The 15,883-nt window shown below is 41.5% G+C and overlaps 1 protein-coding gene across 3 annotated transcripts in view; it reads left to right on the top strand.

Annotated features, from left to right (window-relative positions):
• agbl5 (AGBL carboxypeptidase 5) overlaps positions 1-15,883 on the top strand; it is a 209,381-nt gene that overhangs the window by 38,291 nt on the left and 155,207 nt on the right. For all 3 annotated transcript variants that reach the window (XM_070885111.1, XM_070885110.1, XM_070885109.1), the window contains one exon: positions 3,259-3,558. In XM_070885111.1, the coding sequence (XP_070741212.1) occupies positions 3,338-3,558 (221 nt within the window). In that variant the 5' untranslated portion in view covers positions 3,259-3,337. The remainder of the gene's footprint in view (positions 1-3,258; positions 3,559-15,883) is intronic.

Below are 15,883 nucleotides of genomic sequence, written 5' to 3'. Positions count from 1 at the left end.
CTCCGTGGCTATCTGCTCCCACTGCATTTGTAATGTCTGTCTGGATGGCCTCCTGGCCCCCTGTGGAAACAGGACCCCTCTCCTCCTCTCCATCTCCTGTAGTATGGCCTCCAATGCTGCGTCTTAGAACCTTTGAGCCCTCTCTCTGGCCTGTTGTGCCATTTCTGAATATTTCCCATTTGAAACTGTATTCTAGAATGACTTCCAGCACCTGGTGTCGTAAAACTGCACCTTCCCTTTAAGAGGTGCGGGCTGACTTTAATTGGCGCTAGCCTCTCTCAAACTTGGGTCCTGTACGACGGCTGGTGGCACGAACAGTTCTTATCCTCACCGCCTGCCCTGAAACACCTCTGGGTCTTTTAATCTCATTTTGGGGTGGACCTGGTGTAGGATATTGGCAGGACCATTTAACCTGCGATCTGTTGGGTTCTTTGACTCAACTCTTGGGGGAATCCTTTCCTCTTTATCCTCCCAAGGTTGGAGTCAGACATGCCATTCTTGGCCTTCAGATGTTTGGAGCTGCCTGTTATCAGTTATTTATGTTCATGCTGTTTAAGTTGCTTTAGTTATTGTACCATAGAATGAATCACTCAATTCTGACACCAGTCTGAAGAGACTTTTTGGTGTCGTTATTTCTTCCAATTCATAATTTCTTACATTCCCTACTTTGAGAAGGAAATATCCTTATTGACTTCTCACAACCAGCTTTTTACTGCTCTAGTTATTGCCAAGTTATTTTCTTTTTACTTTCTCCATGTGGCTGTTACTTAGTAGGGAGACTTAGAAATGAAGATTTCCTCTTTCTTACAGACCAATCCTTTTGCGGGGGAAAGCAACCTCTGACCTCTTAAGTTCAATTCACTTGAAACTTTTTGGTCTCAAGTTATTTCTTCCAATTTACAATTTCTTACAGTCCCTTGCTGAGCGTTCAGCCACTCGGCACGTTTAACACTGGGCAGCACGCCACTATCGGGCAGTACAAAGTTTGCGTGCTGCCTGAATTACTTTGAACGCCTGTTTTCAGAGGCTATTGACTTTTTAGCCTAGCTCTGGAATCTTCCAAGAACTCTGCATTCCTCCAACTCTGGCATCTTGTGCATCTCCACTCTCACTGCAGCATTGGTGGTCATGTCTTCAGGTCCTAAACTCTGGAATTCACTCCCTAAACCTGTCCACCTCTCCCATCCTTTTTAAGACACTTCATAAAAGTTACCTATTTAAGCTTTTAGTCACCCTTCCTAATATCTCCATTGGCTCGGTGTCAAATTTTCTTTGGTGATACTTCTGTGAGGTGCCTTGGGACATTTTACTACGTTAAAGGTGCTATATAAATGCAAGTTGTTGTTGTTGACTGATTTCACTGAACAAGTTAGATGTGCAATGGAAGAGCAGGATGGCAAAGAGATGAGCATGACTTTTTATTTTCACTATATAAATTAAAAAAATTGTGAATAATTCAGTCTAAACTTAAGAGTATTGTGTCATTATAAAAATTCATCTGTTTTTGCTTTTACAGAAGTGGGAGAAGACATTGTCAGGATTTAGCAGCATTGGAGGGAGTCCTGGGAAGGGAGTGCTAAGTGCTGTACTAGTGGTACCATTAGGGTGTAGATGCACTGGGATATCAGTGGGAACATTTGATGTGCTTTCATTGCTTTTAAAAGTGCTGGAAGAGGGATTTAACATTTAAGCTGGTTCCCAGCCATAGCCAAGAACCTAGATTTTCTGACAGCAGTTTCAGGATCATGGTAGCAATAGCAGAGGAAGGAGGGATGTCAATGGCAAGGAGGTGGGACTTTAAAATGTCACTGCTGTGATAACCTGCATTATTTAAAATAGATGCTGCTGAATATTTGAAATGATACAAGCTTCTCTGGGTCACTACTGGGAAAACCTTTTGAGAAATCTTTTCTGTCAGTGTATTTTGTTCACACTCTCACACCCTTTTTGCCCCCTCCTCCCTCCAACACCACAATGGCAATGCTCAAGACTGTTGCTTAGAAACAGTCTATATTTCCTTACGGCAATTCTGAATTGTAGCAAGTTCCTCAGGACACAGGTGGTGGTTTGGCATCCACTTGCAGTCGGAAGGGGTAGCAGACAACATTGGCTTGTTTTGGTATGTTGGGTCGGAGGAGGAACTGAACAGTATCTGCGATAGGTGGTATAGAGCTTCAGGCCACTGGCATGATGAGATGTCCAAGTCGGATGATCCTATCTTCAAGATGGAGCTGGGAAGTCTCAGTTAAGTATGCAACAGCATCATCTACCTTGGAAAAAGAGAAAAGACTTGCATTTATATAGCATCTTACATGACCTTAGGATATCTCAAAGCGCTTTACGACCAATAAAGTATTTCTGAAGTGCAGTCACTGTTGTAATGTAGGAAACGCGGCTGCCAATTTGCGCACAGCAATCTCCAACAAACAGCAATGTGATAATGACCAGATAATCGGTTTTAGTGATGTTGATTGAGGGATAAATATTGGCCAGGACACCCGGGATAACTCCCCTGCTCTTCTATGAAGAAGTGGGAACTTTTACGTCCACCTGAGAGAGCAGACGGTGCCTCGGTTTATCACCTAATCCGAAAGACGGCACCTCGGACAGTGCAACACTCCCTCAGTACTGCACTGGAGTCTCAGCCTAGATTTTTGTGCTTAACTCTCTGAAGTGGGTCTTAAACCCGCAATCTTTATGCTTGGAGGATTTAATTAGAAGCAAGTAAAATGTACAGGTAAGTTCAATCGCAACAGAAATATATGACTGAAATGACCACGACAGGAAGCGTTATAGGAAGTACATGTGACACAGGAAGCAAACATGTACAATACTTCAAAAAATATTATGGATATTATACTACTTGCTATGGTTTATTTCTGACATTTACTTTATCTGTAAGCATAACCATAGCGACTAGTATATAACATCAGTGATCTATGCAAGGTAGATAGGTAGGGAGAGCAGGAATGTCATTCCCATATTTCAAGTATGAGCATCAACATTTCTTAAGCTCAAGCCTGTTGCACTGAGCAAAGATTTCCAGTTATTCTTACCAATGTGAATGAATATAAGGAGAGATGAAAATTTCTGGTCCCAAAGATCAATCAGAATTGTCATTCTGACAAATCTCGATGCTTTGTTTTAGGTAACTGTTTCTTATGTCTGCTTATGTTTTACTGTAATTTTATTCAACTACACGTAATAAGCAAATGTCTTAAAGATTTGGGAATAATTGTGTTTTCTTTCCCCCTACAGATCTTCTTGATATAACTGTCCTCACAGTGGTGCATAAAAGAATGAAACACGCCTTGAAAAGCTCTCTCTTGCCAGAAAAATGGAAATTCGTTGTGGCGGCTTGCTTTTTAGTTCCAAGTTTGATTCTGGAAACATTGCTCAAGTTGAAAAAGTGGAGCACCCTGAAGGGGAAGTGGATTCAGCTCCCAGTGGCAACACAGGCCCTGGGAGTTTTGGGAATGTATTACCCACTCCAGATTGTGAGTTTAATGTGTGGACCAAACCAGACTGCGCAGAGACTGAGTTCGAGAATGGTAATAGGTAATTCTGCACGTTCTTTTTGAACTTGGGACAGTGGGGAATTTTATTGCCAGATTAAAGCTGCATAGAACCACAATTAATCCGATATTATCTTTGTTGCATAAAGTTTTAAAAGCTTATTTCGGGCTAGTCGGAAGAATGGGAAAATATTGCATTGTAACCAGGTGATTCATGGGTTATTTGGAGCGTGCAGGGAAGTGGAATTGAGACCAAGATCCGATCAGCCATGGTCTTATTGAATGGCAGAGCAGGCTCGAGGAGCCAAATGGCCTACTCCTGCTCCTATTTCTTATGTTATGAATCTGATAACAGTAGCCATTACAGGTGCAATGGTCTTGTGGTATATCATAAACAGTTTTTATGAAAGGGAAACATCTATGGTGGTGAATATCAATATATTTTCATTGCTGATTGGAAGTATTGTTAGTTTCGACTAACATTTGCTAATAGCAAATTCATTAATTGTAAATTTAATAAAGATTGTAAATGGTGCAAATTCATTATTTATAATTTCAGTCCTTTTCAGAGAAGGGGAGCAATTATTAACTTATTTGGCTTCACCAAACTTTATTCAAGCTTCTTAGTGTATACCCATCATTTGACAAGTTTATTTCCAAAATTGATTACTTTGGAATCATTTGTGTCAGCTTCTTTCATGCTCCAATAAATGATGGGTTTATCAGAATAAACGTATTTCTAAAGTACAGAAAAGCAGGAACAAATGGTTTGACAGTTATGCCAAGATTTTAGCCTGTCATTGTTGTGACCTTACTCCATAGAAGATCCACCTCAGCCACAGAACATCAGTATGTCTTCCTTGGGGAGAGAAATGTCCCCATATCATTCCAGCGCCTTGTTTCTTTTACTTTAAAGTGATTTTTGAGTTGTATTTTTACGAGTTGGAGCTTATATCCAACATGAGTGGGCCTAGGATCACTGGACTTTGAAATGCATTTGGTGTATACCAACAGGCTCAAATGTTGAATGAGCTTTGTCTCAGGCCAAATCAGTGCATCTTTCGAGAGACTTTGCAGCAGGAATTCTGATCTTCTTGCCAGGTCCCAGTGCTGATAAGCCACTGGTACAAGACCCATGGGGTGACTTAAGACTTAGGTGAACAATGTGACAGCGAATGGTTTGAGTTGTTTCCTAGTCCATCTACATAATTGAATACTTGGAGATACTTTGGGATGTTTTCCAGATTTGGGGGTTATTCTTTGACTCCTTTGCATCACCAGGCACTTCTGCTCAAATGTGAACAAATTAGTTTAGTCCTTTTTCTGGAAGTAGAAGCCTCTATGCATTTCTGCTGAACCTTCAGGCCCTTCAGAAGATTCAAGCAGAACAGGCAAGAATACTTGATAGCCAAATTGGCTTCAGAACATTGAGCCATACCACTCCAATCTTATTGCTCTACAAGGGAGAACTCATTCACTCTTGTGAGCTCAGGTTCTTTCTGTGGCAAAATATTGTCTTGTCACTGTTTTCAGCTCACCGTTAGTAACATTCAGGCATTTCTGGTTGATTAATCCTACTTAATCAGGCTTGGAGATCACGCAGTCTTCAGGCCTAAAATGATTTCTCAGTTTCAAATGCTACAAGAGAGTGTGCTATATTTATACTTTCATCCTTACAAGTTGAATTGCTTTTTTACCGTTGTAGCATGGCACATAGAAAATTAGCTTTTTATATGAATGTTAAGTTGTTTTGAAAATCTTGAAAACTTTTTTGGTAAATAATTTCCCAAGATACTCAGTAAATCTACCGCTGAACAAAAAATAAAATGGGTGAGGCAATACATTCTCTACAGTTATAGACTGGTGGGCAGGGAAACTTCAAGATCACTTGAAAGGCATTATACATGGGCCATTCTAAAATAAGTTTGCATTAGGAGTATGTAAAAGGCTGTGACCAGGTAACTAACACATTTTTACAAAGCAGAATTGTTTAAATCTCATGGGTGCAAGTTATTATTTTGCCAGATCTAATAGCTCAAATTTCCATCACTAGTGGATAATTCCAACTGAAAGAACAACAGACCTACCTTGCATGGTCATCTTCATTCTTCGAACAAAAGTATCCTGCACTCAATGGTCTTTTCTTCAGCTTTTCGATACAAACTACATTAGATTTAATAATACTACCTTCCTTTTCTTTCTCTGGGATTGGGGCAAAGCACCTTGGTGCTCTGTGGGTGGAGCATGCTACCCATACTGTACAGGAGCAGGGGTCGCATAGGTGAAAGTGTGAAAATGTTTTAGTGACCTTATTCCTTTGTGTTTCTTTACATTTTTGGAATATTTGTACTTTGATTACTCTATTTAGTGGAGGATGCTTAGATTTATCAAATGAATATTCTGCAGGGCAGGTAAGCTTTCTTTTCACATCCTCATTAATTTGATAGTTCATCTTAACTTCTAGTTGCCTTTTGAAGAAAGAAATGCTGAAAAGTTAGTTTTTGTAAATGTTCTGCCATCCTATTAAAGTCTTAATTATTTTTTACCAGACTTAACAAGGGACTTGCTTGTGTGCTGAGCTGGAGTCTAACTGACTTGTGTCTCTTGCACCAGGGCTGCAAAGTTAGGCACCAACAGCTAGTGAAGGGCTGATGGCTGCATGTTGTGCACTAAACATTTTCCTGGATGGAGGGTCTCCAAGGTAGGAATGAACCAGGCAGGTATGTTAGATTTTTTTTTAGGCTATACTTTTATGGTGGCCTTCCCTTCAGCCCCTGTTTGGGTTGCATGGTACACTGCTCAAGTGCTTTAGGTGCATTATTGGTGGCTGTCTAATTAGCATGGAATTTGGGCACTATTGAGCCTACTGCATAACTTGTGCACAAGATCCCAGCCCTTGTGCTTGCCACTTTTACTGTGGTGTGCTGAGTGCCTCCGGCATGTTGTAGGCATCCATGCATGATTTTTGTGGAAGCAAATGCTTGCTATCTTGTCAATTTGGAAAGGAATAGATAGATATATGACTGCAATAGTTCTATTTTTCTGAAACACATTTGTACTTTTTTATCCCCCTGTGCTCACTGACCTCCATTGGCTCCCGGTCCGGAATGCCTCTATTTTAAAATTCTCATCCTATTTTTTACATCCCTCCATGGGCTCTCTCCATCCTATCTGTAATCTCCTACGACCATCCAAGTTCTCTGCGCTCCTCCAAATCTGGCCTCTTGCAAATCCCAGATTTTCATCGCTCCCCCATTGACGGCCATACCTTCAGCTGCCAAGGCCCGAAGCCCTTGAATTCCTTCCCTAAACCTCTCCACTCTACATCTTTCTCCTCCTTTAAGGCACTCCTTGAAACCTACCATTTTGACCAAGCTTTAGGTCACCACATTTAAAAGATACTAGGATGTGCACTTAAAGTGCCGTAACCTACAGGGCTATGGACCAAGACCTGGAAAATGGGATTAGGCTGGATAGCTCTTGGTCAGCCGGCGCGGACATGATGGGCAGAAATGGCCGCCTTCCGTGCTGTAAATCTTTATGATTCTACCTGTCCTAATATCTCATGTGGCTCCCTTTTTGTAAAAGTGCTCATCCATTTGGTAGCTCTGTTTGGATACCAAGCAGGGTTCTGTAGTTCATTATTGCTGCAGAGAAGGAAAAGTGAGCAATACATGTTGCATTTTGCTTTCCTACTGGTTTTGTTTCATATTTTTTTAATTCCCATCATTTTTGAATTTCAATACTGAATATTCCCTCAGGTTCAGCATCATCTGCCACTCGTATGCATATCTTGAGTCCCCACAATCAAGAGTGTGCCCTTTTCTGCCCAATATTTAGGTATACATTAGCAAACCCAGCGATCATAACGGATAAGTTACTTTTTTTACAGTGGTTAATGGAATATAACACATGCTGCCATGCAGTTCTCAAAAAGCTTTAAAAGTTTTATTTACTTAACCAATTAATAAATAGTATAACACAGATACATTTCTCCAGCATTCTTGATTCATAAAATGATAAATAGTAATTTGCTTTCTCTCAACATTTATTTTAAACAGAAGTTTACTTGCTGTAGCCTCAATCTGACCTGTATCCCTAAAGTGACACAAAAACTTAGCCACTCACAGCTCTTCAGCTGTTGTTTATGAATTGCAAACACTCTGATCTGGCACATGACGATCAATATCATTCCATAATAGGAAACCATTGATCACTGAGCTGTCTATCAGAGGGTTACAACAAATCAGTGACCCTTGTCCTTTTCACAAAGGTCTCTGATGCAGCTGCGATCAGGTCCATTACACCAGGATTTACTTTTGACGTGTCAAAGTTGGCAGAGTAAAAATTATCCTATTCAAAGGTGTTTCCAAACTATTTGACCCCCATGTAAAAATCACCTTTGTTTTATTATTACACTTACTTGCTCTGTACTTTAAAGTTTACAGAAACAATTGACTTCCTTTTTATATAAAAACAGAAAATGCTGGAAATCTCAGTGGGTCAGGCAGCATCTGTGGAGAGAGAAACAGAGTTAACGTTTCAGGTCGCAGATCCTTCGTCAGAACTGGCAACAGTTCGAAATGTAACAAATTCTTAAGGAAGTGCTGGGGCCCTGAAAGTGGAGGGGTAGGAAAGAACAAAAGGGAAGGTCTGTGATAGGGTGGAAGGCAGGAGAGATTTGAGACACAAAGGGGACGATGGGCTGAATTGAGATGGTAATAGCACAAGTTAGGAAACAAAAGGTGAGTCTAGATAGTGTGTGAATGGCAGAATGATTACCAGTGAAATTGTCTTTTTATTCTGTTACAGTTTTGAGTAGGTTCTGCAATGCATTTGTATTTGACTTCCAGAGTGAAGCATTGCAGCTTTTAGTGAATTTTAGGAAAGAGCAGTTTTCAGCTCTTGTGTGCTTACTTATATTTTTAAATCTGTCTTGGCTGTTTCTCTTGATTCATTGCTTGAGAGCTGAATCTTTGCTACAGCATAAGGATGCTGGTCTTTTTAGCTAAACTTTTAAAAAAAAATGCTTGTTTTAGCCACATAATTCACTATCAAAGTCTTTATTGAAGTGCCATGCCCTTATGCATTTACAAGGTGCAGTCAATAAAGCAGTTACCACTGGAGATTTTCAAAACACACCAAAAGAGCGTTTCCTGTTGGGTCAATTATATTGAGATTTAGCTTCTATTTCTTAATAGCCTGCAGTCCATGTTTGCCCTATTCACCCTTTATCTAGGAAAAAATGGTGATCCTCATTTGGGTCGACAGTTCTAAGCAATTACATTAATGAAATGGAGAGGACTAATTCTGATGAAATATGTTGTGATCAACATGGCTGGCCCACAACTGTCTGACACAAGAAATATCTCTCTTGGCCCGTCAGTTGTCTTCCTAACTATATGAGTGAAAGATCCTTCCTTGGATAATTTAAGGAACATTCTGCTTTGGTGGTTAAAAACAGGAGGGCTGATTATTATCTGAATGGTGACAGATTGGTAAAAGGGGGAGGTGCAATGAGACCTGGGTGTCATGGTACATCAGTCATTGAAGGTTGGCATACAGGTGCAGCAGGCGGTGAAGAAGGCAAATGCCATGTTGGCCTTCATAGCGAGAGGATTCGAGTAGAGGAGCAGGGAGGTCTTACTACAGTTGTACAGGGCCTTGGTAAGGCCACACCTGGAATATTGTGTACAGTTTTGGTCTCCTAATCTGAGGAAGGACATTCTTGCTATTGAGGGAGTGCAGCGAAGGTTCACCAGACTGATTCCTGAGATGACAGAACTGACATGAAGAAAGACTGGATCGACTAGGCTTGTATTCAATGGAATTTGGAAGAATGAGAGGGGACCTCATAGAAACATATAACATTTTGAAGGGTAAGCCATTTAGGACCGAGATGAGGTGAAACTTCTTCACTCGGAGTTGTGGGCATGTGGAATTCTCTACCACAGAAAGTTGTTGGGGCCAGTTTGTTAGATATATTCAAAAGGGAGTTAGATGTGGCCCTCACGGCTGAAAGGATCAAGGGGTATGGAGAGAAAGCAGGAATGGGGTACTGAAATGCATGATCAGCCAAGATCATATTGAATGGTGGTGAAGGGCAGAATGGCCTACTCCTGCACCTATTTTCTATGTTTCTATGAATGTGGGTGTCAGGAAATTGGCCTGTTTGCATGTTCAGGGAGACATCAGGTTACTTAGTCTTGCTCGAACTGAGGGACCACGTACATGTGGATCTCACATTTCTGTATACATTTCCTTATTTCTTCCTGATCCCCAAGGTATTGCAGAAGGCGTATGCAAGTCAGGTGAAACTCATTCTGAACATCTCTGGTACCGTCAGCCATGATTCTTGATCTTGGCGATGCTGTGTTCGTCTGTCCCGCGGGGAGGTCAGAATTTGCATCCAGAGCCGGAATATGTTCAGATGTTGGCATCATTATTGAACAACATGAACTTCTAGATCAAGGTCTTTCCTGACCGTGGAAAATTTCCACTGATTAAATTTGTCAAGTTGGTTGATGTTTGCAGAATGGTGTACGTGGAGGTCTAATCTCCTTACAACATTGGAGGTTTATTGTATATCTGCAGTGCTTGTTTGAGCTGGGTCTAAAGCCAAGTTCAATTTGAGTGACTACCATCACAGCCTTTCACAAACTATGAGCATCCCTCCTCCTAAATTGGTGCTGCTTTGGCGTAGCTTCTAACTTGTAAGAGAGAGTCTGAATAACGAGAGCAAAATTGCCGACTTTGTAGGGTTTTAGTCATTGTTTAAAATGGTAGTTGATCTTGCACATCATAATCTCTCTGTTGGGCCCTGCTGGGCTGTTAGTTGTTTTATGATTAGTGAGTTTTTAGGCAAATAATTTTTCAGTTACTGTAGATCAAAAATAACTAGGCTATTGGGGAGGTAGTGGGCTTTTATACAACGAATGAGCAAGGCGCGACATGGGGGATGGTCCTAATAAGATCATGGGTGAGAAGAAGGAGGCAAGCTTTGTGTGAAGGCTACTCTCACTTGAAGAATGGCAGAGACATTACAAGTTAGCTGATCTTGTTATCCTGTTCAGTACTTTGTTTGGAATCAAATGTACTTGGGTGCCTTCATCTAATGCATAACTTCTATTAAATGATGATGCTATATTATCTAATTATTGCACAACTTTCCACAAAGTTGGCTTTGTTTTCTTCAAATTGTTAAATTAACGTAATCAAAATTACTTATCAAAACTCATACGTGATGCTGAAATATGGAATCTTTGTTCAATTAAGTTTGGGTCACTCAACTCGATGGATAAATTTATCTTCTCATTTTGTCTAGTTCTAGGGCAGCTAACACTTTGGTCTTACTATTTTTCCTGAATTAGGTGTCAGCTTGGCTCAGTGGTAGCAGTCTTGCCTCTTAGTCAGAAGGCTATTGGTTCACTCTCTACTCTAACACACAATAAACCTTCAATACTGTATTGAGGAAGTACTGCCTTGGTGGAGGTTCCAGCTTTTGAATAAAACCTTAAACTTAGCCCCCATCTTCATATTTAGATGGACGTAAAAGAGTTGTGGCACTGCTGGAAGAAGAGTTATCCCAGTGTCCTGGCCCACATTTATCATTCAAGCAACACTGCCAAAAACAGTAACTGGTTATTCATCTTATTTCCTTTTTGGGGACTTTGATGTTCACAAATTTGTTGCTGTTCTTGCTACATTTGTGACTATGGCTGTGAAAGGTATGGGACAAGAGGTATGGGATCGAAGCGTCTGATATTAGTGGTAATGCATTGAGTTGAATTGAGAACTGGCTGAATGGACATAGGCAGAAAGTAGTTGTAGATCAATTTGGATTTTTCTTGCATACAGGTCACCAGTATTGTCCCGTAGGGACCAGTTTTTGGACCATTGCTCTTTACTATTTTTATTAATGATCGAGATATAGGTGTAAGGGGTGCAATCTTCAAATTTGCTCAACGGTTTCAGTCAGATCTTGATATGTTGGGAGATTGGGCTCTTGACTGTCATATGTTTTAATTTAGAAAAGTGTAGTGTTATGTATGTGGGCAGGGCGAATGGTCCTCATAGGCACACCCTTCAAGGAAAAGCATTAAAGAAGGTGGAGAAAGAAAGAGATCTGGGTATTCTAGTGCATAGATCTCTAAAGGTTCATGAGAAATTCCATAAAGCGATAGCTAGAGTGAACAGGATGTTGGGGTGCATTCATAGGACAATTGATTATAAGACAAGGCATACTATTTTGTCCTTGTACAAGATCGTGGTCAGACCTCACTTGGAATACTATGTTCACTTTTGGTCTCCTCACATCGGCGGTGATATTGAGGCTTTGGAAATGTTAGAGGAGGACTACCATACTAATTCCCTTTCTAAAGCATCTTCGTTATCAAGATAGACTATAAGAATTGGGACTCTACAATTTAGAGAATCGCAGATTTTAGTGGTCATTTGATCGAGGTATATAAGGTGATAGAAACATAGAAAATAGGCGCAGGAGTAGGCCATTTGGCCCTTCGAGCCTCCACCGCCATTCAATGAGTTCATGGCTGAACATGCAACTTCAGTACCCCATTCCTGCTTTCTCGCCATACCCTTTGATCCCCCTAGTAGTAAGGACTACATCTAACTCCTTTTTGAATATATTTAGTGAATTGGCCTCAACAACTTTCTGTGGTTGAGAATTTCACAGGTTCACCACTCTCTGGGTGAAGAGGTTTCTCCTCATCATGGTCCTAAATGGCTTACCCCTTATCCTTAGACTGTGACCCCTGGTTCTGGACTTCCCCAACATTGGGAACATTCTTCCTGCATCTAACCTGTCTAAACCCATCAGAATTTTAAACGTTTCTATGAGATCCCCTCTCATTCTTCTGAACTCCAGTGAATACAAGCCCAGTTGATCCAGTCTTTCTTGATATGTCAGTCCTGCCATCCCGGGAATCAGTCTGGTGAACCTTCGCTGCACTCCCTCAATAGCAAGAATGTCCTTCCTCACGTTAGGAGACCAAAACTGTACACAATACTCCAGGTGTGGCCTCACCAAGGCCCTGTACAACTGTAATAACACTTCCCTGCCCCTGTACTCAAATCCCCTCGCTATGAAGGCCAACATGCCATTTGCCTTCTTAACCGCCTGCTGTACCTGCATGCCAACCTTCAATGACTGATGTACCATGACAACCAGGTCTCGTTGCACCTCCCCCTTTTACCAATCTGTCACCATTCAGATAATAGTCTGTCTCTCTGTTTTTACCACCAAAGTGGATAACCTCACATTTATCCACATTATACTTCATCTGCCATGCATTTGCCCACTCACCTAACCTATCCAAGTCACTCTGCAGCCTCATAGCATCCTCCTCGCAGCTCACACTGCCACCCAACTTAGTGTCATCTGCAAATTTGGAGATACTACATTTAATCCCCTCGTCTAAATCATTAATGTACAATGTAAACAGCTGGGGCCCCAGCACAGAACCTTGCGGTACCCCACTAGTCACTGCCTGCCATTCTGAAAAGTACCCATTTACTCCTACTCTTTGCTTCCTGTCTGCCAACCAGTTCTCAATCCACGTCAGCATACTACCCCCAATCCCATGTGTTTTAACTTTGCACATTAATCTCTTGTGTGGGACCTTGTCAAAAGCCTTCTGAAAGTCCAAATACACCACATCAACTGGTTCTCCCTTGTCCACTCTACTGGAAACATCCACAAAAAAATTCTCAAGATTTGTCAAGCATGATTTCCCTTTCACAACTCCATGCTGACTTGGACCTATCAAGTCACCTCTTTCCAAATGCGCTGCTATGACATCCTTAATAATTGATTCCATCATTTTACCCACTACCGATGTCAGGCTGACCGGTCTATAATTCCTTGTTTTCTCTCTCCCTCCTTTTTTAAAAAGTGGGGTTACATTGGCTACCCTCCACTCGATAGGAACTGATCCAGAGTCAATGGAATGTTGGAAAATGACTCAATGCATCCGCTATTTCCAAGGCCACCTCCTTAAGTACTCTGGGATGCAGTCCATCAGGCCCTGGGGATTTATCGGCCTTCAATCCCATCAATTTCCCCAACACAATTTCCCGACTGATAAGGATTTCCCTCAGTTCCTCTTCCTTACTGGACCCTCTGACCTCTTTTATATACAGAAGGTTGTTTGTGTCCTCCTTAGTGAATACCGACCAAAGTACTTGTTCAGTTGGTCTGCCATTTCTTTGTTCCCCGTTATGACTTCCCCTGATTCTGACTGCAGGGGACCTACGTTTGTCTTTACTAACCTTTTTCTCTTTACATATCTATAGAAGCTTTTGCAGTCCGTTTTAATGTTCCCTGCAAGCTTCCTCTCATACTCTAATTTCCCTGCCCTAATCAAACCTTTTGTCCTCCTCTGCTGAGTTCTAAATTTCTCCCAGTCCCCGGGTTCATTGCTATTTCTGGCCAATTTGTATGCCACTTACTATCCCTGATTTCCCTTGATAGCCATGGTTGAGCCACCTTCCCTTTTTTATTTTTACGCCAGACAGGGATATACAATTGTTGTAGTTCATCCATGCGGTCTCTAAATGTCTGCCATTGCCCATCCACTGTCAACCCCTTAAGTATCACTCGCCAATCTATCCTAGCCAATTCACGCCTCATACCTTCAAAGTTACCCTTCTTTAAGTTCTGGACCATGGTCTCTGAATTAACTGTTTCATTCTCCATCCTAATGTAGAATTCCACCATATTATGGTCACTTTTTCCCAAGGGGCCTCGCACAACAAGCTTGCTAATTAATCCTCTCTCATTACACAACACCCTGTCTAAGATGGTCTCCCCCCTAGTTGGCTCCTTGACATAATGGTCGAGAAAACCATCCCTTATGCACTCCAGGAAATCCTCCTCCACCGTATTGCTTCCAGTTTGGTTAGCCCAATCTATATGCATATTAAAGTCACCCATGATAACTGCTGCACCTTTATTGCATGCACCCCTAATTTCCTGTTTGATGCCCTCCCCAACATCACTACTACTGTTTGGAGGTCTGTACACAACTCTCACTGACGTTTTTTGCCCTTTGGTGTTCTGCAGCTCTACCCATATAGATTCCACATCATCCAAGCTAATATCCTTCCTAACTATTGCATTAATCTCCTCTTTAACCAGCAATGCTACCCCACCTCCTTTTCCTTTTATTCTATCCTTCCTGAATGTTGAATACCCTTGGATGTTGAGTTCCCAGCCCTGATCATCCTGGAGCCACGTCTCTGTAATCCCAATCACATCATATTTGTTAACATCTATTTGCACAGTTAATTGATCCACCTTATTACAGATACTCCTTGCATTCAGACACAAAGCCTTCAGGCTTGTTTTTTTAACACCCTTTGTCCTTTTAGTGTGGCCCTTTTTGTTTCTTGCCTTTGTTTACTCGGCCTTCCACTATTGCTTTTTACCTTTCTACCATCTGTTTCTGACTCCATATTACTTCGCCCTGTCTCGCTGCATAGATTCCCTTCCCCCTGCCATATTATTTTAAACACTCCCGAACTGCATTAGCAAATGTTACCCCCAGGACATCAGTTCCAGTCCTGCCCAGGTGCAAACCGTCCCTTTTGTACAGGTCCCACTTCCCCCAGAACTGGTTCCAATGTCTCAGGAATTTGAATCCCTCCCTCTTGCACCACTGCTCAAGCCACGTATTTATTCTAACTATCCTGCTCCCTCTACTCTGATTAGCACGTGGCACTGGTAGCAATCCAGAGATTACTACCTTTGAGGTCCTACTTTTTAATTTAACTCCTAGCTCCCTAAATTCAGCTTGTAGGACCTCTTCCTGCTTCTTACCTATATCGTTGGTACCTACATGTGATGGAGGGAATAGATTATATTCCAGGTGACAGTTTGCTTTAATTAAATAGATTAAGGACGACCAGGTGTCACAATTTTAAGTTGGATACGGCCAGATCTAGATTAGATGTAAGGAATTGGTTCTTTTCCCAGAGAATAGTGTCTTTCTGGAACAAGGCTGTTGGCTCATGCGGTAGATGCGATTCGCTGAATTCTTTCTTGAGAGCTGGACCTGTTTTTGGCTGGGACAGAGATCACCTCTTACAAAAGATAGATGCTGCAGGGAATTCAGAGCCAGAGTGATCTGGACTAGTTTTGATTGCACGGATGGGTCGGAGAGGAACTTCCCGAATATTTTCCCCCAAATTGGCCTGGGTTTTTAATCTGGTTTTGCTTCTCCTAGGAGATCTCTTTGTTTTTGGGTGGGGTGGAGAGTGTCTATATGAATATGTTGTGTGGGACAGGCTGTCTGTCATTGTTCACATCTAAGTACATAAGAACATAAGAAATAGGAGCAGCAATAGGC

The sequence above is a fragment of the Pristiophorus japonicus genome, chromosome 7 (assembly GCF_044704955.1).
Source record: "Pristiophorus japonicus isolate sPriJap1 chromosome 7, sPriJap1.hap1, whole genome shotgun sequence".
NCBI lineage: Eukaryota > Metazoa > Chordata > Chondrichthyes > Pristiophoridae > Pristiophorus > Pristiophorus japonicus.
This window is presented reverse-complemented; position numbering and strand designations above follow the sequence as displayed.